Source organism: Sander vitreus, chromosome 17 (genome assembly GCF_031162955.1).
Source record: "Sander vitreus isolate 19-12246 chromosome 17, sanVit1, whole genome shotgun sequence".
NCBI classification, from domain to species: Eukaryota; Metazoa; Chordata; class Actinopteri; order Perciformes; family Percidae; genus Sander; species Sander vitreus.
The window spans coordinates 1039673-1067015 of record NC_135871.1 but is presented as its reverse complement, the minus strand read 5'-3'; the positions used below and the strand labels follow the sequence as shown (position 1 = coordinate 1067015).

The 27343-nt window shown below is 41.7% G+C and overlaps 1 protein-coding gene across 1 annotated transcript; it reads left to right on the top strand.

Annotated features, from left to right (window-relative positions):
- Positions 1-7567: 7567 nt before the first annotated feature.
- macroh2a2 (macroH2A.2 histone) lies at positions 7568-25849 on the top strand. Its single transcript, XM_078273469.1, has 9 exons — positions 7568-7759; positions 12294-12471; positions 13362-13468; positions 15315-15512; positions 16674-16772; positions 18076-18175; positions 18281-18370; positions 18916-19090; positions 25312-25849. The coding sequence occupies exons 2-9, from the start codon at positions 12300-12302 to the stop codon at positions 25475-25477; spliced, it is 1107 nt and encodes a 368-aa protein (XP_078129595.1). The 5' UTR covers positions 7568-7759; positions 12294-12299; the 3' UTR covers positions 25478-25849.
- The last annotated feature ends 1494 nt before the right edge of the window (positions 25850-27343 follow it).

The following is a 27343-nucleotide window of genomic DNA, read 5'->3' as shown; positions in this document are numbered from 1 at the left end:
CTTGGGCGCAGAGATATCACGCAGCACCTGAAAACCCCCAACTTCCGTCAACATACCGGCATGAATATTAGCTGGCTATTTTTCCTACAGTAGACAGTGAATGGCGATGAACATGGCAGATTTTGTGAGAGACGAAGAGGATGAGTTCTCAGACAGTCCAGATCCAGAAGCATACCTCTACGAACCAGAGTTTTCAGAAGAGGAGCTGCATGCTTTGGAAATAGAACGACAGGAGGAGGAGGTTGCGACAGCTGACACGATCTGGTGGTGTGATGCCAACCTATGGCGACTGAAATGAGCGTGCCTGCAGTTGTGTCACAGCTACAGAGTATTTCTCGGCGTTGATCCATCCTGCAGTCGGTGCAGGTCCATTCGGTGCCGAATGGACCTAATAAACTGCGCTTCTACTGAAAATTTGGTAACGAAACGTAGTTCCTTTTTCAATTCGGCGCAACGTTACTTTTCCCAGGGACAGATTTGACAGTGACACTGCCTTCTCAGCTGCGCGCTCCACACAGGACGTGACAGAGGCTGGTAGCAGAGTAATCATGGCAAGCGAGAAGCAGCCAAAGCTAACTTTTGAGAGCTTTTTAAGCTTTGTGGCTTTTTGCTGGACTCGTTCATAATGAATCATCCGTCACTCTGTGAGGAGAGAATCCGGTCTGCAGTGGAGTTCAGACACTTCACTGATAAACCAGAGATTGGCTTTATGGTCAAAGATAGTTTTTGTATAATTAACTTCAGTCTCTGCCAGAGACGCCTGCTTTTAAAAGTAACGTAAAAGTAACGAGTAAAGTAAAAGGTTTCTTTCCATGGGGGTAAAGTAAAGTAAAGTAAAGTAACGGATTACTTTTTTAAGAAGTAACGAGTAACGAGCAAACACTACTTTTTAAACACTGGTTATTTTACGGGATAGATCGACCCATATTAGACCTGTACTCACACAGAGTTGCTGCGTGATATCTCTGCGCCCAAGTAGCAGTGCTTCGGCTGTACTTCCACCCAGTACAGTCCCAGGTCAATATCTGCCTAGGAAATGGTCTAGTCTTAATCTGCATTGCTATTTGTACTCGTTGTGAATACGCAGGCCACAAGAAGTAATTAGGTTTTGTTTTTGTTGTTGTTTGGTCACTTTTACTCACGACATGCTAACCGGCAACATAGGATTCCATTCACTATGCTAAGCTAAGCTAGTGGCGGTGCTGCCGGACTAAGACAATGCATGCACTGAGACAAAAATGCGTTTGCCCACCTATATAAATATAGAGGAGACGTTGAATAACCCTATTTCAACAAACGGTGGCGTATTTCTTTAAAGCACATGGGTTTACACTAATCCAGCCCACCTAACGTTATCTTGTTGGGATGAATTGAATCTTATCTTGATTCTGTTGGTAGTGCTGTAGACACAAACACAACCATTCTCTTGTTCTAAAAATGACATTAGCACCAACGGTGACACATGTGTCACACACTCTTTAAATGTTCTGAAAAGTTCCTCATTCCGTTTTATTCTTGATTTTAAATCATGAAGTACCTAAGTGAGAGAACATCCTGGTTGCGGTCATGTGACACTTTGTCAATTTGTGTTTCCATGATACCATTTCCAAGATGACTGTGTGCCTGATCAAAACAAATGACAGAACAAGCTAATTTTTCAACAATCAGCATTCTTGTTTCTATGGTAAGATTCAAGTCTTTTAACGATTGTAATGCTTACATAACATTTCCTATATTTTCTCTGCTCTTCAGCAGATTGAACCCAGTTAAAGTCATAGGCTACCTGTTGTACACTAGGCAACACAGTCTTTCACTCAGTCCTGTACTGCCCACTGCTGGGGAAAATGAAATATAGCAACAGTGAAGGAGGTAACAACCAGTACTACATATGTAACAGAAATTATCCTTATCGTGTCCACTCACAATGGTAACCATCTTAAAGTATCTACTACACTCAGTTGTACATCCCTGTTAAGCCCAACAACCTATTTGTCATGTATGATTACCTATCTACTGTATGTGATGTAAGAAACTGGATCTCTACAGATTTCCTTTAATTTTATCTTTAGTAAAACAGAAATCCACGTCATTGGGTTTAAAATTAAAGCCAGTGTTGTTTATTTAGCCTATTTTTTTCCTTTAAGATTAATTTGCATGTTTAAATGTTGAAGGGTCATCAGCACAGAACATGTGACTGGCAGCGCCTCACACAGGACTGTCTATGGTCACATATTCTATTAGTCAGAAGATCATTTTACAAAAAAGTCCTCACATTTGTGAAGTTGCTTTTAAATGTTTTTAGTAATGTTTCTCATCTCATCCTCTTATCTTGCAGAGGTCTGTTCCATAGTCACAGTTTATTTGTTTACTTTTTTATCTTATGTGACAGGACTTTTATAAACACATTTTATTCTGGTCCACTTATGTCTTCGATTACCTACGCCTTAGGTCTATTTGATTTTCACCAGCCATGACAGTGACGCTTGTAATGTGTGTGTGTGTGTGTGTGTGTGTGTGTGTGTGTGTGTGTGTGTGTGTGTGTGTGTGTGTGTGTGTGTGTGTGTGTGTGTGTGTGTGTGTGTGTGTGTGTATCATCGTGGTGTAATCAAATGTGGTTCTGGAGACACATACTGTAGCAGGAACTACCACAGAGGTAGTTATGAGTAAATGGTAGGTGTTTGTCTGTCCGTCCGTCTGTGTCTGTCTGTCTGTCTGTCGGTCTGTATGTCTGTTCGTCCGTCTGTCTGTCTGTCTATCTGTCTGTTTTTTTGTCTGTCTGTCTGTCTGTTCGTCCATCTGTCTGTCTGCCTGTCTGTCTGTCTGTTTGTCCGTCTGTCTGTCTGCCTGTCTGCCTGTCTGTCTGTCTGTTCATCCCTCTTTCTGTCTGTATGTTTATTTGTCCAATTTTTCACAGCAATAGCATCACAACCATTCAAGAAGCGGTCAAAAAAACTTTGGAAATGAGGTTATGCAAATATGTGCAATTTCTGATAACTTAACTGAACTTTCACTTCCACCTTTCATGTGGGAGTCATTATTACAACTAGTCCATTAATATTGTCAGCCTGCCATCCAGTGCTTTCTACTTGGGATGTGACAAATAAAATCAAACAGAATATGGCATGGAACTGTATGGATTCTATTCTTTTGTAGGAGCAAATTTCAACATGGGAAGGTAAACATGTTACTAAGGTGGTCAAGATCATAAGATCATAACCATAACCCAAACTTTATCATTTGAGCATGATAAACCTAAGTAATTTAGTCAAATTCATGCTGCAATGCTTTACTGTTCAACTTAAGGCTGAAGTGAGATGTGAAAAGTTGAGAAGAATCTTAAAACAATAAATAAACAATAAAAAAATAAAAACATGTCACAGCTTCACCTTCCTCTCAGGAGCTATTAATGATTAGAAATAAACCCCTCACTCCCCACACAGTTGATTATTCTGATTTAGGAAAGCTACTCTCAGTTTCTACTCCTATGCATTGGATACACCGCTTTATATCAGCATCAAACCATCTACTAAGCTCCCCCCCCTCCCTGGTCAATTGTCTGCATCACACCAAAGCCTGGATGTCAACCAACCTACTCAAACTGAACAGCAATAAAACAGAGCTCTTGGTTGTGGCCCCCAAGGCGCTGCTCCAGAAAGTTGGAGATCTCATCCTGGATGTTGACGGGTGCGCCACCTGCCCATCCTCTGAGGTCCGCAACCTTGGTGTAATCCTGGACTCCACCCTCTCTTTCCATACTCACATCAAATCTATCACCAAATCAGCCTTTTTTCATCTTAAAAACATCTCCAGACTCCGTCCATCACTCTCTGACTCCGTGGCAGAAACCCTCATAGATGCTTTTCATAACCTCCCGTTTGGACTACTGCAATGAAGTCCTGTCTGGGGTCCCCAGCAAAACCCTAGACAGGCTCCAGTATGTCCAAAACTCTGCCGCCAGGGTCCTTACCCACACCAAGACCTGGCAGCACATCACCCCAACCCTCATCCACTGTCACTGGCTCCCAATTAAGTCCCGCATCACATATAAAATCCTCCTTCTTACCTACAAATCCCTCCATGCCCTGGCCTCACAGTACCTTCGGAGACAGAGGCTTTAGTGTTGCAGCCCCATCCTTCTGTAACACCCTCCCTGCAGATATCTGAAATGCTACATCCCTGGACATTTTTTTAAAAAAAACTCCTGAAATACCACCTGTTTACTACAGCCTACAACCTCCCTTAGCTTAGCACTGTAATTCTGTAAAGTGTCCTTGGGTTTCATTAAAGGCGCTATGTAAATAAAAGTTATTATTATTACTCCCAGGTGGTCTCCACTCTGGCAGAAAATAACACAGAGCATATGATTTGGGTTTATGTTGATTATAGGTTACTGGCAGGTATCACAGCCATCAGAATCACCACTGTGCTGCAGCACAGGGACAACATATCAATGCTGTTGAAAAAATGTAATTCAGAATAAAGACTGTAAAGGGTGGTTGTTTCCCAATCCTTCCAGTTGAAAAATACCTTTGCTGTCTTCAAATAATGATAATGTCCTGCCTGTGATTAGGTGTTATCAGTCTAGATTTATAGAGTGTCCCATAATGACACACACACACACACACACACACACACACACACACACACACACACACACACACATACACAGCTGTCATTCAAGGCCCTGACCTGCCCAACGGAAGATCTTGCCCAAGGACTTTGACATGTGGACAGAAGGAGCCAAGTATTTAGTCAATATTTAGTCAAAAAGTATTTAGTCAGCCACCAATTGTGCAAGTCCTCCCACTTAAAAAGATGAGAGAGGCCTGTAATTTTCATCATAGGTACACTTCAAACTATGAGAGACAAAATGAGAAAAATGAATCCAGAAAATCACATTGTTGGATTTTTAATGAATTTATTTGCAAATTATGGTGGAAAATAAGTATTTGGTCAATAACAAAAGTTCATCTCAATACTTTGTTATATACCCTTTGTTGGCAATGACAGAGGTCAAACCTTTTCTGTAAGTCTTCACAAGGTTTTCACACACTGTTGCTGGTATTTTGGCCCATTCCTCCATGCAGATCTCCTCTAGAGCAGTGATGTTTTGGGGCTGTCGCTGGGCAACACGGACTTTCAACTCCCTCCAAAGATTTTCTATGGGGTTGAGATCTGGAGACTGGCTAGGCCACTCCAGGACCTTGAAATCCTTCTTACAAAGCCACTCCTTCGTTGCCGGGGCGGTGTGTTTGGGATCATTGTCATACTGAAAGACCCAGCCACGTTTCATCTTCAATGCCCTTGCTGATGGAAGGAGGTTTTCACTCAAAATCTCACGATACATGGCCCCATTCATTCTTTCCTTTACACGGATCAGTTGTCCTGGTCCCTTTGCAGAAAAACTCTTTGGTCTCTTTGGTCTTGGCCATAGTGGAGTTTGGAGTGTGACTGTTTGAGGTTGTGGACAGGTGTCTTTTATACTAATAACAAGTTCAAACAGGTGCCATTAATACAGGTAATGAGTGGAGGACAGAGGAGCCTCTTAAAGAAGAAGTTACAGGTCTGTGAGAGCCAGAAATCTTGCTTGTTTGTAGGTGACCAAATACTTATTTTCCCGAGGAATTTGCAAATAAATTCATTAAAAATCCTACAATGTGATTTTCTGGATTTTTTTTCCTCATTTTGTCTCTCATAGTTGAAGTGTACCTATGATGAAAATTACAGGCCTCTCTCATCTTTTTAAGTGGGAGAACTTGCACAATTGGTGGCTGACTAAATACTTTTTTGCCCCACTGTATACAGGTTAGATTGTTCCTTGTTCCACAGTGCTGTGGTAAAGGTAGCGCACAGAATACTGTTATAAATATTGGGGGGATAATAGGTTACTCTATAAGCTACAGCATACAGGGGTTGTTTTATGTTCTTATATTGAGACAGTGCATTCCTTCTGCTTAGACTTACCTATGGCAATGAAAGGATACAATGCACATGCTATTGCACATTGTGTGTTACACTATGATAGCAGTATAATACAGTAAGTTGATTTAGTATTACTGTGTTATTTTACAGGATTTTCGGATACCACATAGCTGATATAGCTGTTCCTTAGATTGATGACGTGGAAAAGACTTGTTCTTGTGTCTAATTGTTTTGGCATACAGTGTTCAGTATTGCCTACCAGAGGGGAAAAGTTCAAAAACAGCCCTTATTTAAGTCTGTATTAGTTAGACTGTGGTTGAGTCTATTTTTATTTGGTTATTGCCACTAATTATTTCTTATTGCTCATTGTCTACTTGTATGATGTACAGTATCTAATTGAAGTGAACAGGGATAGCATGCTATCTTGAAGCTCTTGAAAATGTCTCCAATATATTTTTCTACATGCAACCAGACTCTTCCTGTCTTCCTGAAAATCAACTTGCATTGCTGATATATGATCTGATGTACTCCATCAGATCATATCTGTGTCTATTATTGTCAAAGTTCCGTTCTGATTACATGACAGTGCAGCATTGTAGATGGATTTTACAAGTCACAATATTTCAGTTGGAATAATAATGTAGCCAACAACAAACCAGACATGATGTCCATCGATAGGCCTGTAACAATTATTTAATAACTGTCAAATAGCAATATTTTTTAAGTAATCATCGTTATTTTATTTAATCACAATTAACATTAAGCTAACATTAGCTAAGGTCTTAAGGTGTATGAGTTTTATGTTCATTTAAGAAAAAAATACAATGCTTTATAATAAAAAAGAGGCGTGGTTTACTTTTCTAAGCTGTGTACTTGTGTTTTTACACCATCTGGGTCACATGACAGTGATTGAAAACTTATCTATGTTTTAAAAATAAATACATGAATAAATATTTTTTTAAATTTGACTGAAGGAGACAACTTTAATCACAATCACTTCTGAGACAATTCATTGTATAGAAACATTTGGATTTGTTACAGCTGTCTCAAGGAAGTTTAAACTGCTTCCAGCTGATTTTCAGGACATACTGATTACAGTCATATTAACACATTAAGTGGATATGGCTGTCATCTCCCTTCATGGATCTATTGGCTTTGACATATCAAAGATGGAGTCCAGTGATCTGATTGGCTCGCTTGGGATTTCTCCTCTGAATCAAACAGTCTGCCAGCATCATCTGCCTGAATTCCTTCCCACAGTCTGCATGTTCAAAGAGGAGAGACGCTGCCTGTAGGCTACTGTTTCACTACCTGTTAGACCAGACAGATTTCATTTAGATTTTACATACAGCCTTCAGTGAACCACTATGAAACTGCCTGGGAGGCTGGGAAATATCATGTTTAATAGCCTGCTCCAAGGCCTTAAGAGAGGTCATTTTTTGGTACCATTTAGGATCTATCCAACCTCCGACGAGAATTTATTATAGGGTTTATTTATATTTTGCTTTGCTTCCAAAACATTGCTACCTTCACATCTGAGCACATCACGTTCCTTTCCACCAACATTGTCCTTCTTGAAGCCATGTTAGGGGGGCGTTTTCACTGAATTTTTCCCCTTTGCAGCATCAGTAGCACAGAGCCTGCCTCCAACCAGACTACGCTGTTCCTGCTTGCTCTGTGGGGTTTTTCTAAGGTCGGGAAGCTAGATTACGCGCAAGGACAGCACATACACAGAACCAAAACAAAGCGCGCTGTCTTTCACCGCGGGGATTCGTCTGTCTGCCGTGCAGGAGCATCTCTGACTCGCGCTGATTTGCGTGAAAAGAGGACAAAACAGGTAAAACTTAGACGGTTTTTCATTTCCCATGCCCAGGCGCATATCCGGATTGACGGAGACGCTTTACTTTCCATGTCTGATGTGATTACACTGTATGTTGAGGATTAGAGGCTACATGAAAAAAGAAGGGGGCGGCGGGGGCATGTTAAAAGAAATAGGTCGTTGTGGTTAATGTCTCTATTGTAGAATAACACGCGAAAGTGCCTCGCGGAATGTGTACGCTTCTGAATATTTGTGTTTAGCCAAACGAAGCCGACCTGGCATAACGTTAGCTAAAAATAACCCTTAGCTGTATGTTTTATTTCCCACGGCTGAATAGGTGCCAATAAATAATACACCTCTCCGTTTAGTCGCCGTGTCAGGCTTTTCTACGATTTAAATAACCGAAAAGTCAACCTTAACGTCTGCGTAGCTACGTCGAAGGGGTGTTACTTGCTTCACTGTAACGTTTGGTTCGGTATGGCTACTGTAACGTTAGCCTACATGGCCCCGGTCACATTCCCGTCTTTTTCCATTCGGCTCGTGCGCCGAACACCACACGCACACATGATATCCCTCCACCTTTACCGCCAGCGGTCAGCTGCATTAATGCATACGTGTAAATGATGTGTGTGTTCCAGCTGCGCTGCTGCAGGCCGCAGCCTATCACACCGCTCAGTGCTGGAACTTGTTTACATGGAAACCTCGGGGGTGAATGGTAACCTTTCCTCCATAACATAGACGGTCAATATACGGCTTGTAAAAAAAACAAAAAAAACTAAAACGACTGGCCTTATGGCACCGACATAGTGGACGTGACGTATCTTGTTTTTCCTCCTAGTACAGCACTATTTAATTACCCTATTACAGATTAGCCTGTGCTTTTTCAATCAGTTGTGTTAGCATGTGTTGGAGGATGCCTGCACTAACGTTACCTTGGGCTGATACTTGACTGAGTTATTCACACTGCATATTTCGAAATTATTTATCTAGGATTTGATATAGTAAATACGTTGAAAAACTACAGTAAAAACATGGAAAAAATCGTTGACTGTGACAAGTGTCTTCCCATCATCTGTATGTTTGTTACACATTTAATTCAACCCTCATAAATCATTTGTGCAATTTCATTATTATCCAATTATTGCTTAATTGTCCAAGCAGAAGGGTTTATGGTAAAGTAGTTAATGTCCTTAATTTTTGGCAAACTCTAGCACTTTAAATTCCACCGATGTAAATCACTCTGGTTTCATTCCCTAAAATATCTCTATTATAAAAGAGTCAGTTCACTTTAATTATAAAAAGGTGGCTGGAGAAGTTGCTAAATTAACAATGCTTTGGTTTTATTTGCTTAGGCTTTGGAATTTGAAATCTAATTTAAAAAGGTGTGCAGTTTTCAGTCTTAGAAACAACTTACTATAACGCAGTCCAGTACAACAACACCACTAACTATGACCTCAATGCTAAACATATCATTGAATGAACACCTGTATGAACGTGTAAAAACAACCTGAACATTATAGGAATATTAAAAGTAAACTTTTTGGCAGAACAGTTGTATTGGATTGTACTAGATTGTACAGGTGTACCTAATAAAGGGACCACTGAGTGTAAACTGTGTATAAATATGTTATTTACCAAGCTGTAAAATGCTGGAAAAGCTTGAAAATGCACATTAAAAATGCTTGAAAAGTTTGAAAATTTGACTTTGGAAAATGTGTAGGTACCCTGAGTCTAGCTCCTTTCGAACACAGAAATAAATAAAAAAAAAACTGTCTCCAGCGTGTTCTGTGGATTATCCAAAGATGACAGGGACACTGTTTCTGGAAAGAGATCTTCCTGATATATTTTTTAAATGAAATTTTTAATGCTGTGACCATTACAAACAAAATTCCTTTCACCTCCATTGTATTAAGGTGAATGGCGGCATACATCTCAGACACAGATATGTCAAAACCTGGACAGATAAAATCAGAACTATCTGTGTACAATATATATACAGTACAGGCCAAAAGTTTGGACACACCTTCTCATTCAATGCGTTTTCTTTATTTTCATGACTATATACATTGTAGATTCTCACTGAAGGCATCAAAACTATGAATGAACACATATGGAATTATGTACTTAACAAAAAAGTGTGAAATAACTCTTAACTCTTAAATAGGTCTTATATTTTAGATTCCTCAAAGTAGATGTGATAGCGCTGCAAACCCTTGGTGTTCTCTCAATGAGCTTCATGAGGTAGTCACCTGAAATGGTTTTCACTTCACAGGTGTGCCTTGTCAGGGTTAATTAGTGGGATTATTTGCCTTATTAATGGGGTTGGGACCATCCGTTGTGTTGTGCAGAAGTCAGGTTGATACACAGCCCTATTGGACAACTGTTAGAATTCATATTATGGCAAGAACCAATCAGCTAAGTAAAGAGAAACGAGTGGCCATCATTACTTTAAGAAATGAAGGTCAGTCAGTCCGGAAAATTGCGAAAACTTTGAATGTGTCCCCAAGTGCAGTAAGCAAAAACCATCAAGTGCTACTGGCTCACATGAGGACCGCCCCAGGAAATGAAGACCAAGAGTCACCTCTGCTGCTGAGGATAAGTTCATCCGAGTCACCAGCCTCAGAAATCGCAAGTTAACAGCAGCTCAGATTAGAGACCAGATGAATGCCACACAGAGTTCTAGCAGCAGACACATCTCTAGAACAACTGTAAGAGGAGACTGAGCGAATCAGGCCTTCATGGTCAAATAGCTGCTAGGAAACCACTGCTAAGGAGAGGCAACAAGCAGAAGAGATTTGTTTGGGCCAAGAAACACAAGGAATGGACATTAGACCAGTGGAAATCTGTGCTTTGGTCTGATGGGTCCAAATTTGAGATCTTTGGTTCCAACTGCCGTGTCTTTGTGCGACGCAGAAAAGGTGAACGGAAGGATTCTACATGCCTGGTTCCCACCGTGAAGCATGGAGGAGGAGGTGTGATGGTGTGGGGGTGCTTTGCTGGTGACACTGTTGAGGATTTATTCAAAATTGAAGGCATACTGAACCAGCATGGCTACCTGTAGCGACATGCCATCCCATCCGGTTTGCGTTTAGTTGGACCATCATTTTTCAACAGGACAATGACCCCAAACACACCTCCAGGCTGTGTAAGGGCTATTTGACCAAGAAGGAGAGTGATGGAGTGCTGCGCCAGATGACCTGGCCTCCACAGTCACCGGACCTGAACCCAATCGAGATGGTTTGGGGTGAGCTGGACCGCAGAGTGAAGGCAAAAGGGCCAACAAGTGCTAAGCATCTATGGGAACTCCTTCAAGACTGTTGGAAAACCATTTCAGGTGACTACCTCTTGAAGCTCATCAAGAGAATGCCAAGAGTGTGCAAAGCAGTAATCAGAGCAAAGGGTGGCTACTTTGAAGAAACTAGAATATAAGACATGTTTTCAGTTATTTCACACTTTTTTGTTAAGTACATAATTTCACATGTATTCATTTATAGTTTTGATGCCTTCAGTGAGAATCTACAATGTAAATAGTCATGAAAATAAAGGAAACGCATTGAATGAGAAGGTGTGTTATTTATTTTTGTAATTCAGGAGAACTAAACCAATCAATCTATTAATACATTTATTTGTCACATTAAATCATAAAATACAATTTCAGTGAAATAAAAGTCAGTTCCTTCAATTTATGCATTAAAAACAGTATATATATATATATATATATATATATATATATATATATATACATATATGTGTGTGTGTGTGTGTGTATGATAGTGGGGGGCAGTGTTAGTCAGTGTCCTTATTTAGGATCCCAGTGTCCTGAGGGTAGCAGCTCCTCCTGAGCCTCTCAGTGCTGCCTGGTGGATCCGGTACCTTCCTCCGACCCCAGTTAGCCGGTTGGTTTGGATCTGTAATGATTCTCTGAGCCTTTTTTCTTGCAGCGCCTGGTGTAGATATCCTTTAGGCAGGGTAGGGCACCGCCTATCTATATCGACGATGATTAATTTACTGGATTGTTTCGGTGCCGCCGGATGTCCCTCATTTTCGGCCAGATGTCCGTCCCCTTCCTCTGTCTCTGTGTTGGCGTTCTAACCTCTGGTGGATTTGTGAGGACTATGATTAACTGCTCCTCAGATCTCTGCAGGGTAAATCCAGACAGCTAGCTAGACTATCTGTTCAATCTGAGTTTTCTGTTGCACGACTAAAACTACTTTTGAATGTACACATGTTCCACCAAAACAAGTTCCTTCCTTTTGCAGAGGCACCGTTGCTCCGTCTAGCACTTTGAACCCGCCCAAGACGATTGTGATTGATTTAAAGAAATGCCAATAAAGAGCACGATTTCTCCCATCCAGGAATGCTGTGTGGCCTAGCCAGACCCTCCTCCGCAGTGCTGTGGAGGAAGGTCTGGCAATGCGAGACTAGGCAGTGTCTAATGTATGTTACCACTCTTTCACAGGGCCTTTCATAGTATACGTTTTCTGTTTAAAAAGCTGCTGTATGTGTATGTTATCATTATGGTATTGACTCGCTGTGTCTGTACTCTGTCCAGAGCACGATGTCAGCCAGAGGAGGAAAGAAGAAGGCCACCAAGCTGTCCCGTTCAGCCAGGGCAGGTGTCATCTTCCCTGTGGGAAGGATGATGAGGTACCTGCGCACCGGCACGCACAAATACCGCATCGGCATGGGGGCACCTGTCTACATGGCAGCAGTTATCGAGTACCTGGCAGGTAGGGGGGCCACAATAAGTCAAGTCTGGAACAGCATACTGTACTGCTGTAAACAGTATTATGTTATGTGTATTCTTTGGATGCAAAAACAATTCATGTAACACTACCTCTAATGCTTCCGCAGCGCTTTATAAAGTTTGTTTTTAATTCTGTGGTGTTGTAGTTCTTTCTGTCGCTAGTCCGACTATAAATTGCTGTATTACGACTACAAATGAGACCAACATGCAACTTATTTTGCAGCCAATCTAGACACCAGTCCTATAATACCAATGAGGAAATTGGGGAATTGTTTCAGACTCTGATGTCTGACTTTGTCGTGATAAAGGTCTTACGTTTCATCCATAATGGTCTTAAAAAGGTCTTAAAAAGTCTTCAATTTGACTTGGTGAAACCTGCAGAAACCCTGTGTATGAGACATGCAACAATACAATCAAAGATATTTTACTTTTTCGATTAAATAAAAGCACATCAACAAGACATCTACATGTCTGGCCCTTGATGTGATTCTCATTTTCCAGTGTGGCCCTTAGGGAAGTTGAGTTTGACACCTCTGGACCATCTGCAAAGTATTATGATAAAGAACTATAGCAATTATAACACAAACAAAGTTTATTATAGCATGGGTCTATTTTTTGGGAAATAGAAATGGTACTAAATGTCCTGGGCCATAAAGCCAGTAACACAAAGAAAGAAGAAGATGTTTACTTTATGTTTATTTGCTATGTCTATATCCACATTACTGCTCGTAGTAGAGTATGGTCTAAACTTCTTAAATGGTACATTGTTGTTCCTGATGGGCTGGGAGTCACACAGTGGAAAGTAAACATGTTGAAATAGCTGAACACACACTGTATGTTTGATGGCTTTCTCTGTGTTTTCTCTCCTTGAAGCTGAGATCCTGGAGTTGGCAGGAAACGCAGCGCGGGACAACAAGAAAGGCAGAATAACTCCCAGGCACATCAAGCTGGCTGTGGCCAACGACGAGGAGCTCAACCAGGTAACAGGGACTATAAGTGGCTGACTAATATTTGGTTATACTCTTCTTGAAGTCAAAGACAGTTTGCAATGTTTTCACTTCTCGAATGTGAAAAGAACTCTGAATCAGAATCAAAATACTCAGTCCCCTTAGGGAGCTCTGGTTCCGGAAGTGTTTTCCAGCATTCAGTTGTTCCGTTGACGTTTCAGAAATTGCTTGTATAAAGAGTATTAAGCCTGGAACCAAATCAACCAGCTACGAGAGGATTCATGACCATAACACATTTGATTCGGCGCAAAAAACCCATTTTGAAAACAACAAAAAAGGCTAAAGGTACACGACTGTGTACAGAACCTATCACCTAAAGCTCGCTCTAGACGTTCACCGTTACGTGGCTACAGTAAACATTTCCATAGTAACAGCTAGTTGGACCAATCAGAGAAGTCGCTGTTACGCTTATGATTGTGGGTAGTGTAGTATTTCTCCATAAGATCGTGAATAAAACATGTTTTTCCTAAAACCAGGTTGATTTTATACATACTTCTAGCTTCTACAGGAGCAGAAACTTTAGTTTCACATCCTCGTAGCTCGGGGTCAGTCTACCTCGGATGGTTTAGACATTATGGCTGATAATTAAATTCCTCATGGAGAAAATCAATGGGACGTTTACTTCCAGAACCACACTGTTGAGCTCTATTGTAGTGCAGTGTGAACATAAATAAAGTACAAACATAAATAAGTACAGGGTGAATATAAGTAGCAGCAATGAATAAATAACAGAGCCCGTTTTTCTCCCATCCCCGAATGCTGTGTGGACTAGCCAGACCCTCCTCCACAGCGCTGTGGAGGAGGGTCTGGCAATGTGAGACTAGGCAGTGTCTAATGTATGTTACCACTCTTTCACAGGGCCTTTCATAGTATACGTTTTCTGTTTAAAAAGCTGCTGCATGTGTATGTTATTATTATGAGATTACATTATTACTAGCAACTGCATGGAGGAGGGGGGGGTGCGTTCACAGAAGGCTTGTATCATGTGGACGTGCCGACAGTGCTGTTGTCATTACTTAGAATTCCTCATGGGGGAGACAGAAACTACGCACTATAGCTTTAAATTCGCTGAAGTATTGTTTTCTAGGTGTGATTTTCAACAAGTCTTAATTTTCCTACGTCAATGTTCCTACCTCTAATGCTCATTGAAATGTTCCCGCAGCCCTTCAGCCGCTGTATATATATATATATATATATATATATATATATATATATATATATATATAATTTATAAAGAAATTGTATTAAGAAATGTGATTGCCTATGGAACAAAAGAGGACTTGGGTCTGTTTTTTTGTAAACAGGAGGAGCACAGTATTCTCAAGAAGGCAACAGTTTAAATGAAGAGGCTGTGTGGAAGCCCCTGATCTCCCACAATGCTGTTTGCCTTTTTTAGCATTCTGTTTTTTTATATGCATTACATACTTGGAAATGGAATGCCTGACAGAGGATATTTTTTGACAATATGTAAAAAATGCATGAGAAATTCAATTCATTGTAATCACGTAATGTTATATACATATAAAGGTACTGTCCTCTCAGGTTAATGTGAGTGAAAGTCTTCTGCCTGGAGTGTGAGGCATATGGTTTTAGATGACAGCAGATGGTGTGTGTAGCAGCTAATATTTCAGCAGGCGTGAAGTGTCCCAACATTGTGGGTAACCTCAGCTGGGACCAACCACAGTCATTTCACATCTGTTTGTACAAGACTAGTCACCATTTCTTGAAGAGAACGAAGACAGAAGAAATAAGGCGTGTTATTGTATGTTGTAGCACAGTACATAGTCAAACGGTGTTACGGAAATGTTTTCTCCATCAGCTTCTGCGGGGGGTGACCATATCTAACGGAGGGGTTCTGCCTCGGATCCATCCAGAGCTGCTCTCCAAGAAGAGGGGAGGCCGGGTGAAAGCAGAAAGCCAGGCGTCCATCCCAGAGAAGCAGGAAGAACGCTCAAAGAGCAAGAAACCCGTCAAACCCTTGAAAAAGGTTAAAGGCAAACGAGGCCGCAAGCCAAAGGTCAGTCAACATAACAGAATACTCACAGAGATGGGGGGGCAGTTAAGGCCTCAGTAGGCTTCAAATTAAATGCGTTTTTAGATTCTTGAACACCGTCTAAAACCACTTCACGGGGCGCCCTGGTAGCTCACCTGGTAGAGCGTTCGCCCCATGTACCAAAGCTCGGTCCAGATTCCGACCTGCGGCCCTTTGCTGCATGTCTTACCCCTCTTTCTCTCCCTTTTCCTGTCTACAACTGTCCTATCAATTAAAGGCCAAATTGCCCCCAAAAGAATCTTTAAACCACATCACAAACAGCAGAATCAGGCAGCTGCATCTGATAAGTCATTTCACTTTTCAAAACAGACAATTAAACTGAGTGACTTGGCAGTTGAATGGTTACCTCATATAATATAACCCCCCCCTCCTAAAAGCAAAAAACAACAATCCAACAATCATGCCCACTTTATGCAGTGATTGGACAATACAACAAATCTGAAGCTGACATGTCTATAACTTGTTTAAAACTATTATCAACAGCAGGCAAACAATGATTCAAAAAGTATACTTATTTTAGTACTTGAGTTTTTAAATTATAAACCTATTTTTAAAGCGTGACGAAATCATCTTTAGTCACGGTTCACTTATTTGCCGTTTCTGGAGCTTTCAACCACCTCTCATGGTAAGGCTATAGTAAAAATCACTATAGTCAAGTCCAACACAAGTCACAGTACGAGCAGCTCCCAGATCCAGTTGAACTCTGTCAAATACATTTGCTTCAGAAAATCACAAGATATGGTTGAAAGCTCCAGATAGAGGCAATACGTGGGCCCTGAGTTGAGATTATTTTGTCAAGCAACTGTGTCCACAGTCAAGAATGAACTTGTACCCTTTATTTCATTAAAGAAAATATGCCACAGTGCTCAATGCATCTGTATTAAATCAAGAACTTTGCCAAAATAAAATGAGCTAGAAACGTATGACTCCAGAAATGAGGAAATAAGTACAGACAGAATACACAGAATATGTAAACAAACAAGAATTAGTTGAGCCTTGACACTTCTTGACCCAGTGTCAAGTACTGAGGTTTGATACTAAGCTTGCTTATTATTTGTTTAAACTGTACACTCTGTTATAATTTAATTATGGTTGAAATGTGTCTTTTTTTCCAATCTGACAAAGAGCACAGACAACGAGTCTGTACCAAACTCCACAGTAGAAGACGGCCCGGGAGATGGATTCACCATCCTGTCAGCAAAGAGCCTGTTCCTTGGACAGAAGGTAATATATGTGTATGAGAGTCTCTGAGGGCCAGCGCTGCTATTTTGAACTGAAGCTGCTGATAGCTAAATAGATAGCTAAAATATAGTGTAAATATGTAATCATAAAGCCCAGTTCAGACCAAAAGAGTTGCGACAAGATGAGTTGAAACTTGTAAAAGTACTTGTAACGTGGCGGACTGCAACGTTCTGAAAGCTGCCAGTTCACAACAATGTGACGAGACAAGACTGTCTATCGTCTCTATAGCAACGACTCTTTGTACTTCTGTTCTAACTTCAGATTTCCAGGCTTTTTGTAGCTGGATATATCATGTGTTGCCTCTAAATGTGAATATGGATAATGTAAGTGATAATGAGATGCTTGCTACAGCTGCATTTCTAGTGAGGAATCAGCGAAAACGTTTTATTTCTCTGATTCACGACTTTGTTCTATGTGCTCCCTCTCTTCAGTCATTCTCTAGTCAAGTCATAACAGCAGTCGAGGTAAAATGCTCACTGCAAGGCTGAAATTATGAAAATCCAGCAAAGCACTAAACATACTGCATTGACATTCTAAAAGAGGCAGCAGAGCCCCTTACCTAAGAAATGGTGAAGCTGATGAGGACATTTAATTCGGAATTGACTTTAATAAGAAAAGAAAAGAAGATACCTTGCTAGCATGATTGCAGTGGAGGAGACAAAACTGTCCTCTTTTCATTGGAAAATGCATTCCAAAGTGCAGTTGAAGCTAATGTGAGCCTTCAGCAGTCTGAGTTAGTCTAATCAACTGGGGACGTTTGAAAGTTCCTGTCTATTTAGGACAGAATTACCCCTTTTTATTTCCTTGCTGAGCTACAGTACTCTCTAGCTCGCTCGACCACATACCGTGCTCACTGGTGCTCGTTGAGACTCCGTCTAAAACTGCCATTTTCACCAGCTGACAGTTTGTGACATAGAAATACAATGGATCATGGATCATTTTATTTCTATAGTTGCTGACTCTATTGGCTGTTGAAACAGGTGACGCTCCTTACATTCTAAAACCAGCCTCTGGAGACTCGACCAGCTGAGTTGCAGCGACGCATTCGGCTGGCATGAGTCGAGCTGAGACGGACCGGTTCACACCCTGCGACGTTCTAAACGGTTTTGTCTCGGCGCGAATCTTTGGTCTGAACTGGGCTTAAGAGCGACAACAATGTTTGCTCACTGGGATGAAAGGCCAACCAACATATCAGTCTAGTTTTCGACATTTACCATATAAAAGGCTAGGACAGAAAAGTACAGCAGCTGTTTTCTCACACTGTGTTGATGACTTTGATCCACAGCTTTCACTAACAGAGAGTGAAATCAACAAAATTGGAACAATCAAAGTGGAGGGAATAATTAACCCAACAAATGCAGAGATGGACCTTAAAGACGGAGTGGGTGAGGAGGACATGTGCATGTGTACTTGTTTTCTTATTAACACGTTTTCAGACTTCCCCCTACCCATCCAGTGTTGTGTTCACCTGCTGCTGTGCCGTTTTTCAGGAAACGCCTTGGAGAAAGCTGGAGGCCGAGAGTTCCTGGAGGGAGTCAAGGAGCTGCGGAAAGCACAGGGGCCTTTGGAGGTGGCATCAGGTAGGCCTACACACTGTCCTGGGGCCAGTTTTAGGAAGGAGGTTTAACAAACTCTGAGTCTAACCCTGAACTCTGAGTTAATTTACCCTGAGATGGAAACTCTGAGTTTTCGGTTCTAGAACAGCTGATTTGAGTTAGTTCAATCAACTCAGAGGAGGTTCACTCAGAGTTAAGCGTGTGCAACCCCACTATAGAAAGGCAGCATGAATGGAGCCCCAAGGCATGCTTCCAAGGAGGGCTGGGCAATACATAATATTGTGATGAGACTAGATATTGTCTTTGATTTTGGATATCGTAACATCAACAAGTGTTGGTTTTAAAGTGGTCATTTTCTGAACTTACCAGACTGTTCTAGCTGTTTTATTATTTGCCTTACCCACTAAGTCATTATATCTACATTATTGTAAACCCTTCAATATCGTCGCAATATCGACGTTGATGTATTTGGTCAAAAAATTTGTAATATCAGATTTTCTCCATATCGTCCAGCTTTACTTCCAATGGTTAAACTGTCAAAATGAGTGTTTGTGTGTGTTCCCCTTCAGTGGCAGTGAGCCAGGCCAGTGGGATGGCAGCCCGCTTCATCATCCACTGTAACGTCCCTCAGTGGGGTTCAGAGAAGTGTGAGGACCAGCTAGAGAAGACGGTGAAGAACTGCCTCTCCGCAGCGGAAGAGAAGAAGCTCAAGTCTGTGGCTTTCCCTTCACTCCCTGCTGGACGGTGAGCTCCACTCTGCTCATTTCAAACTCTCTGTATGTCAATCAGTAGTGCTGCTAATGCATTTATCCACTCAGAGGTGACACGCAAGTCAATGAAGCTTATATACTCAACTCTGAAGTTGAAAATGAACAGCTGGTTCAGTCTGTTTTATGGCTAAGAGTCAATTACAAGAGTATGTATGTATAAGAGAAAGTATGCACTTTCACAGGAAATTTGTTTGCAGTTGGAGGTACAAAAAACAACAATAAACAAGGCATAAAACATCTTAGCAGCACATCTTTCATCACTTAAAAAGTGAACAGTGTCCAATAAATCCCTTGAGATTGTCTGGAAGAGTGATTTCTAAAAGTGTCACTGAGAAGGCCCAAAGTGACACTAATCAAAACTGTGCATTCAGGAGTTGTGCAAGTTATCAGCTTTAATTGCACAAGGAACAAAAGAAAATGTGTACCTGTTTGTTTTTGCTCTAGAGAGCCTATATCTCGGCCCAGAGGGGACAAGAGTGGGTGGTCAAAACTTGACAAGATTGACCGCGCCGTCTGCAAAACTTGTCCGTCAAAGGTCTTTGTTAGAGAGAGCTGCTGTATCACTATCACTCAGCAGGGAAACAAAGAGTTTTGTTAAATAATTAGGACCTAGTAACATTTCCGTATCACAGTCAACATGCCAGAACTACATACAGTCAGATTAATGTCTGTAAAGACCACAGCATCACAAGGTAAAACATGCAGAGGACTGTAATAAATGTATCAATGAATCATCATCTCTTATGTACAAATAAAATAAAATCAGTTATTGAGGAGATTCTCCTCAGATCAGGTCATTTCCCTCACAGTGTAGAGAAAATCGTATTTATCTTTATATTTTTGATGAATAAACGAAAATCCAGCAAAATCCAGCATGTGAGCAAATAACAAATAAGACTCCTAACTTAAAGCTTTAGTATGTAACTTTTTTATAATATTGGACGTCCGTTATATTGTTGTTGTCATTACTTAAAATTCCTCATGGGGGAGACAGAAACTACGCACTATAGCTTTAAGGGCCTTGACACACCAATCTGATTATCAGCCGGTGGACAATCTGGTGAGGTCGGTGACTCGAGTCTGTTCGGTGTGTTCCGTGCCGTCGTCCGTTGGAGGAGCTGTCGACCTTCATTTTGGCCGACCCGACATGTTCAGTCAGAGACAGGGCAGTCGGGACTCACCTGGAAATGACGAGCGGGATAAGCCTCTCAAAATCTGACTAAAATCTTTTAAACTGACCTTTGTTGATCTGAAATGAAGACAGATTCAGCAGCTGCGCGGCCTATTTCTCTCTTACAGTGTTTTCAGAAACACGTTTCGGTGAACTATTTTAGTCCAATATGAGATCGTATTCTGAACGAGCCGCCATGACAATCTGGCTTTGAATTTCTGGAGAAAAAAGAACCACATGACGCGTTCGTCCAATCAGCTGCCGGTTTTCATTTTCTGGGAAACAATACAGAGAAGCGCCGCCTGCTGCTATGGAGTCGTATTATGTCTCGCGCACGCGCAGAGTGTACGCTCAAGTCGGTGCCGCCTCAGTGTGTTTTGAGTCATTTTTTTGGACCTCAGGGACCCGACTGATCAGTCCGACTGGCTTTACTGCCGACGGTCGGCCGCCTGGTGTAACAGCTTTAAGAAGTGGTAGTGAGCGATGGTCATTAAAGCTATAGTGCATAGTTTCTGTCTCCCTCATTAAGGAATTACTACAGTCACATTAGCTACAAAAGACAGCGACACACACTCGCTTGATGGGCGTTCCTGGGCGTGCCTAGCCTACTCCTGGTTGCTTGGCAAAAGTAAACAGAAATTCTTTGGTGCTACCTTCAACCACGTCCCAGTAGCAGTAGCATGCTATTGCCTAGTATCTAGGAGGTCTTGCAAGTCACTTCAGAGGTATTGTCAAGTCACAAGAACGATGTTTTTGGATTTAAAATTATTTATTTCTTGATAGGAGTAACAAAATGTATGAGATAAAATGCCAAACATATCAGATATATACAGAAATACAATGTCCTGAAGCGTTTTCCGCCATTTTGAATGATTTTCTTCAACTCGTGCAACCAACGTACAGTGGGGCAAAAAAGTATTTAGTCAGCCACCAATTGTGCAAGTTCTCCCACTTAAAAAGATGAGAGAGGCCTGTAATTTTCATCATAGGTACACTTCAACTATGAGAGACAAAATGAGAAAAAAAATCCAGAAAATCACATTGTAGGATTTTTAATGAATTTATTTGCAAATTCCTCGGGAAAATAAGTATTTGGTCACCTACAAACAAGCAAGATTTCTGGCTCTCACAGACCTGTAACTTCTTCTTTAAGAGGCTCCTCTGTCCTCCACTCGTTGCCTGTATTAATGGCACCTGTTTGAACTTGTTATCAGTATAAAAGACACCTGTCCACAACCTCAAACAGTCACACTCCAAACTCCACTATGGCCAAGACCAAAGAGCTGTCAAAGGACACCAGAAACAAAATTGTAGACCTGCACCAGGCTGGGAAGACTGAATCTGCAATAGGTAAGCAGCTTGGTGTGAAGAAATCAACTGTGGGAAAAATTATAAGAAAATGGAAGACATACAAGACCACTAATAATCTCCCTCGATCCGGGGCTCCACGCAAGATCTCACCCCGTGGGGTCAAAATGATCACAAGAACGGTGAGCAAAAATCCCAGAACCACAAGGGGGGACCTAGTGAATGACCTGCAGAGAGCTGGGACCAAAGTAACAAAGGCTACCATCAGTAACACACTAGGCCACCAGGGACTCAAATCTTGCAGTGCCAGACGTGTCCCCCTGCTTAAGCCAGTGCATGTCCAGGCCCGTCTGGAGTTTGCTAGAGAGCATTTGGATGATCCAGAAGAGGATTGGGAGAATGTCATATGGTCAGATGAAATCAAAATAGAACTTTTTGGTAAAAACTCAACTCGTCGTGTTTGGAGGGGAAAGAATGCTGAGTTGCATCCAAAGAACACCATACCTACTGTGAAGCATGGGGGTGGAAACATCATGCTTTGGGGCTGTTTTTCTGCAAAGGGACCAGGATGACTGATCCGTGTAAAGGAAAGAATGAATGGGGCCATGTATCGTGAGATTTTGAGTGAAAACCTCCTTCCATCAGCAAGGGCATTGAAGATGAAACGTGGCTGGGTCTTTCAGCATGACAATGATCCCAAACACACCGCCCGGGCAACGAAGGAGTGGCTTTGTAAGAAGCATTTCAAGGTCCTGGAGTGGCCTAGCCAGTCTCCAGATCTCAACCCCATAGAAAATCTTTGGAGGGAGCTGAAAGTCCGTGTTGCCCAGCGACAGCCCCAAAACATCATTGCTCTAGAGGAGATCTGCATGGAGGAATGGGCCAAAATACCAGCAACAGTGTGTGAAAAACCTTGTGAAGACTTACAGAAAACATTTGACCTCTGTCATTGCCAACAAAGGGTATATAACGAAGTATTGAGATGAACTTTTGTTATTGACCAGATACTTATTTTCCACCATAATTTGCAAATAAATTCATTAAAAATCCAACAATGTGATTTTTCTGGATTTTTTTTCCTCATTTTGTCTCTCATAGTTGAAGTGTACCTATGATGAAAATTACAGGCCTCTCTCATCTGTTTTAAGTGGGAGAACTTGCACAATTGGTGGCTGACTAAATACTTTTTTGCCCCACTGTACATACATCACGCTGCCCTCACTCCGATTGGCTTTGTCGCATCGCTCAGCGTTTGCATAAAATAGACTTTCTTGTCTATTTTGGCCCCACCTTGCTCGTAGCATCGGCGAGCTCGTGGCTTGTCGCTGGCAAACGGCCACCCCCATTGAAAATGAATGGCAGCCTGCGCTTTGTCCCTGTCTCTTGTAGCTAATGTGACTGAGGGGTAAGTAATGACAACAAAACTGTTGGCGCGTCCACATGATACAAGCCTTCCACGTGCCCCCCCCCCCTCCTCCACACAGTTGCTAGTAGCCAAGGAGGACACGGAGGATTAAAAAAACATGATGGACTCTATCTTATCTTATCTATATTATCTTCACTCGAGTTTCTGCTCAGGAAAGTCGCCGGACGCCACAATCTTCTGACCATGGTCATACTGAGAAATCCAGAGAGTTGTGTGGAGCTGATAGTCTTAATTAGCTTTGTAGCAACTCATTTGGTGATGGCTTGAATGGAACAGACGTTCATTAATATCAAAAAGTTACGCACTACAGCTTTAATCAAGACTTCAACGGCAAAATCCATTTAAAGATCCATCAGTGAGAGAACAGAAAACGCTCTTCTTCCTTTGTCTCATTAAATGTTGCATCACCACTGTTCTCCAGCAGTGACACACTGCCTCCATGGATCAGGGGCCAGATGTCGTGGCAGCATAACACCTTAGTGGATATTAATGTAATTTAGGTAGACAATGATGTTTGCCTACATTTAACTGCAGTGCTGCCAGGAGGGCTCCTCCTCTCTGCTGGGGTTAGGGACGTGTGTTCAGACCAACACAGCGGGGGTGCAGCGTGACCCGAACTGATGACCCAGGCTCAACCTTTGCTGCAAAACAATGTAACGCCAACCGACAAGGGCCTATGGTGGGCAATTACATGCATGCCAGTTCACATTTCTGGTAGAACCCCATATTTCCAATATTCTCATGATCGTCAAAAGCAAAGATAAAATAATAATACCGCCTTGAAAAGGTGCACAGGAAACATAAACTTTGAAAAAACAATACACGGCCCTGCCAAATCACAGACATGTTGATTCGCACGGGACTAATATTATCACAAGACCTCGTGTTTGCCGAAATATGGTAGGTCTTCGCGGGGGAATTTTAACTTTACAAATTACAGACATGGCCGATTCACACGGGATAGGGCTTTAGAGTATTATAAACTGCTTTGCACCTATGGATCTGTCACTCAAAGATTTGCTCTATTTGTCTTTGTTGTATTTACTTTACTTTTGTTCTATGTATTTGATTTCTTACACACTGCTGAAGAGCTGCTAAACAGATTTTCATTGTACTCTGAGCACAGTGGCAATAAAGATCTATCTATCTATCTATCTAAACTGCACTTCTTGGTATATACAGCACACCTGCCCCAACTCAGCCCCTTACATTATATGAATGCACAGTTGTTTGCGGTCTGACACCTGCTAACCCTACCAAACAGAATATTGGCTAATATGGAAATGGAATGGCAATTATCAGGCTACACTGTATCACATAAACTTGTCTGATTTCACAGACTCAACAGTAGAGCTGGGTACCTAATTCAATGCTTTTTAGGCACCGACCCAATTGCCTCTAAAGTATTGACTATCAAAAAAATGCCTTGTCATTCAATACCAAATTCCAATACCTAAGGAGTAAATCTCATCAGTGAGCCAATCAGCATGCAGCATGCATCTACCAAGATCTAGTCTATATCCACGACGTTACACTTCCGGGAATTACTCCGTTGCCGCCTGTAATTTCGCCGGATGTCCTTCTTTTCGGGCAGATGTCCGTCCCCTTCCTCTGTCTCTGTGTTGGCGTTCTAACCTCTGGTGGATTTGTGAGGACTATAGTTAACTGCTCCTCAGATCTCTGCAGGGTAAATCCAGACAGCTAGCTAGACTATCTGTCCAATCTGAGTTTTCTGTTGCACGACTAAAACTACTTTTGGAACGTCCACATGTTCCACCAAAACAAGTTCCTTCCTGAGACTATTTAGCAGAGGCACCGTGGCTCCGTCTGGCGCTTAGCACCGCCCAAGACGATTGTGATTGGTTTAAAGAAATGCCAATAAACCAGAGCATGTTTTTCTTCCATCCCTGAATGCTAACCTAGCTTGGTTTTAGACTAACCAAGATCTAATAATGTCTGTGATTGGAAAAACTCTACGTTACACAGAGACGGGGCTCACGTAGTAGGAGCTGGAAAATAAATAAAGAGATTTGTGATGTTTTAAAAAATTGGTATTGAACCACAGTATGGGAAGTTCACGGTAAACGATAGCCAGCTCTACTGACCAGTGTCATTACTTGCACAGTGCGGACAGTTTCAGCATTTTGGTGACTGTATTTTTAACAGCAGTAATGATTGACATTTCACAGCATTCTGGTTTGTTGTGTTGCTTTTAGCAGCAGCTTTTATACAGTACATGACTCGTCACTAGTCAGTAATGTTTATTTGACAAGCTGAATCTCTCTCACAGGAACGGATTCCCCAAACAAACGGCTGCCCAGCTCATCCTCAAGGCCATCTCCAACCATTTTGTGTCATCCACCAGCTCCTCTCTGAAAAACATTTACTTTGTTCTGTTTGACAGTGAGAGCATCGGAATATACCTTCAGGAAATGGCCAAGCTGGACGCCAAGTGAGGATTCTTGTTTTAGGGGATTGTTTTTCTAACTGTTGTTTGTTGCAGCTGGTGTAGATAGGTGATATGACAGTAGGGGGGGGGGGTTGATGTGGAATCTGTCTTGGTTAAAGAGGAAAAAAAAAATATGTGTGAGTGGAGTGCTGTTCACATTTATGTTCCACTGTCCTGTCAAGAGATTGCATTCTTTATAGATTAGATAATTTAAATTCGTACAGTTTGCCATTATAGTTCCTTGTTTCAATGATGTTTTTACATTCCATGTACAAATATAACAGTTTTCCTGGCCTCTGTAGTTTCTGATACAGTTAGTTTACTAAAAAAACTGTGGTTCTCATTCTGCTTTAATAAAACTCAGATGTTTTACACCAGAGATCCACACTTACATTTCTTTCTTGTCTCATTTTTAAGAATATTGTTTTGAAAATGTTACATTTCATGAAATAAGTAAGTATTAGTGTTACAATACAGTAACAAATGCACATATACACTCTACTTCTTCAGAATGTCAGGTAGACCTCATCGATTGGAACAAGGGCATTGATAGCAGACATCAGCTGTAATTCTATCATATCATGCTGGCAGCCATATGCACAAAACATCCAAAGGCCAAAGACCCTGACACACCAAGGCCACTATCGGCCGTCGGTCCAAGTTGGGCCTCTGACCATCGCCCTAGTTTGTGCGGTGTGTCCCCGCACCGTCGCCACGCGTCGGCCTTCGTCGGTTAAACAATCTATCTGATTGGCTGTTCAGCTTGAAAACAGTAGTGAGGAGAAAAAACAGACTGAGTCTGATCAATCCAACACAGTACACAGTCACTCTCATGTTTATGTTGATTTGATTTGATTTAATGTTGATTTTAGAATGTTTTTTTGTGTTATATGTTTATGTTGTTAAGCAACAGATTGTAGCACTATGTTCAAGATAAATTTCCCCTCGGGGACAATAAAGTGTATTCTATTCTATTCTATTGTACACACACATAGCTGTCAAAACTGACGTTCGCATGTTCCATCTAAAACAAAAACCACGAAAACTAAAAAGGAAAAATGGAGCGGGCTTTCATTTTTAAACAGTGGAAATGTAGCATGAAGATATACACAACCTCCTCCTCCTGAGGGTCTTTGTTTCAGGGACGTATTAGAAGGATTTTTGTTTCAGTTTGTTTAAACGATGCTGGGCGCGCCCGCCTCCGCCACACAGATAACCGCCGATAATGGGCTCGTTGGAGATCACCGGCGATCGCCGCCCAATGCATGCTGGGTAGATTTGTGTGCGACTTGATCCAAACTTGCTCTGACGTCATGCACACGTGGGCCACTGCTGCCCGCAGACACATGGAGCCTTGAAGAAGAAGAGCACATCGGCTGCCTTTGCTGTTAGCTAACAACAGATAACTGGATGGAGCTATAATGTAACTTAGTTTTTTGTTTTGTTTATTAGCACGTCGGTGACATGAATAGGCTATACCAACAGTTTTATGTTTGATCACTGGGTGGAGCATTGTCCCCAGAAATGCATCTAGGTAATCAAAAGCCAGAGGTACACAGGTGTGTGGCAAAGGGGAAAGCACACAGCTTTTACTTTGGGCACATTCAATCTCAAAACGGTGTGTTGCTACGGTTTACGACATGTTTCCTCAGAACGGTGTGAAACTCTCTGCGACGGGCTTTGGGATGTGTTCTCTGGTTTATTGGCTGTCACAGGTGATACCCAATCAGCAGAGACGTGTCTGTAGACTCGTGGTGATAAAAAGACAAGTGTCTGCGCACACAACAGTGTGTTCAACGCACCCCCGTTTCAGTTTTAAAAAACGTGTTGCTACGTTTTGTCGGGGCTGAACGTGGCCCTGGCCAGTGGGATT

Bases quoted from the DNA above. Each gene is read 5' to 3' on its own strand.
- macroh2a2 (XM_078273469.1), top strand. From the start codon at position 12,300: ATGTCAGCCAGAGGAGGAAAGAAGAAGGCCACCAAGCTGTCCCGTTCA. The intron at 13,469-15,314 runs GTAACAGGGACT...TTTCTCCATCAG, and splicing joins ACGACGAGGAGCTCAACCAG to CTTCTGCGGGGGGTGACCAT. The intron at 16,773-18,075 runs GTAATATATGTG...TTTGATCCACAG, and splicing joins GCCTGTTCCTTGGACAGAAG to CTTTCACTAACAGAGAGTGA.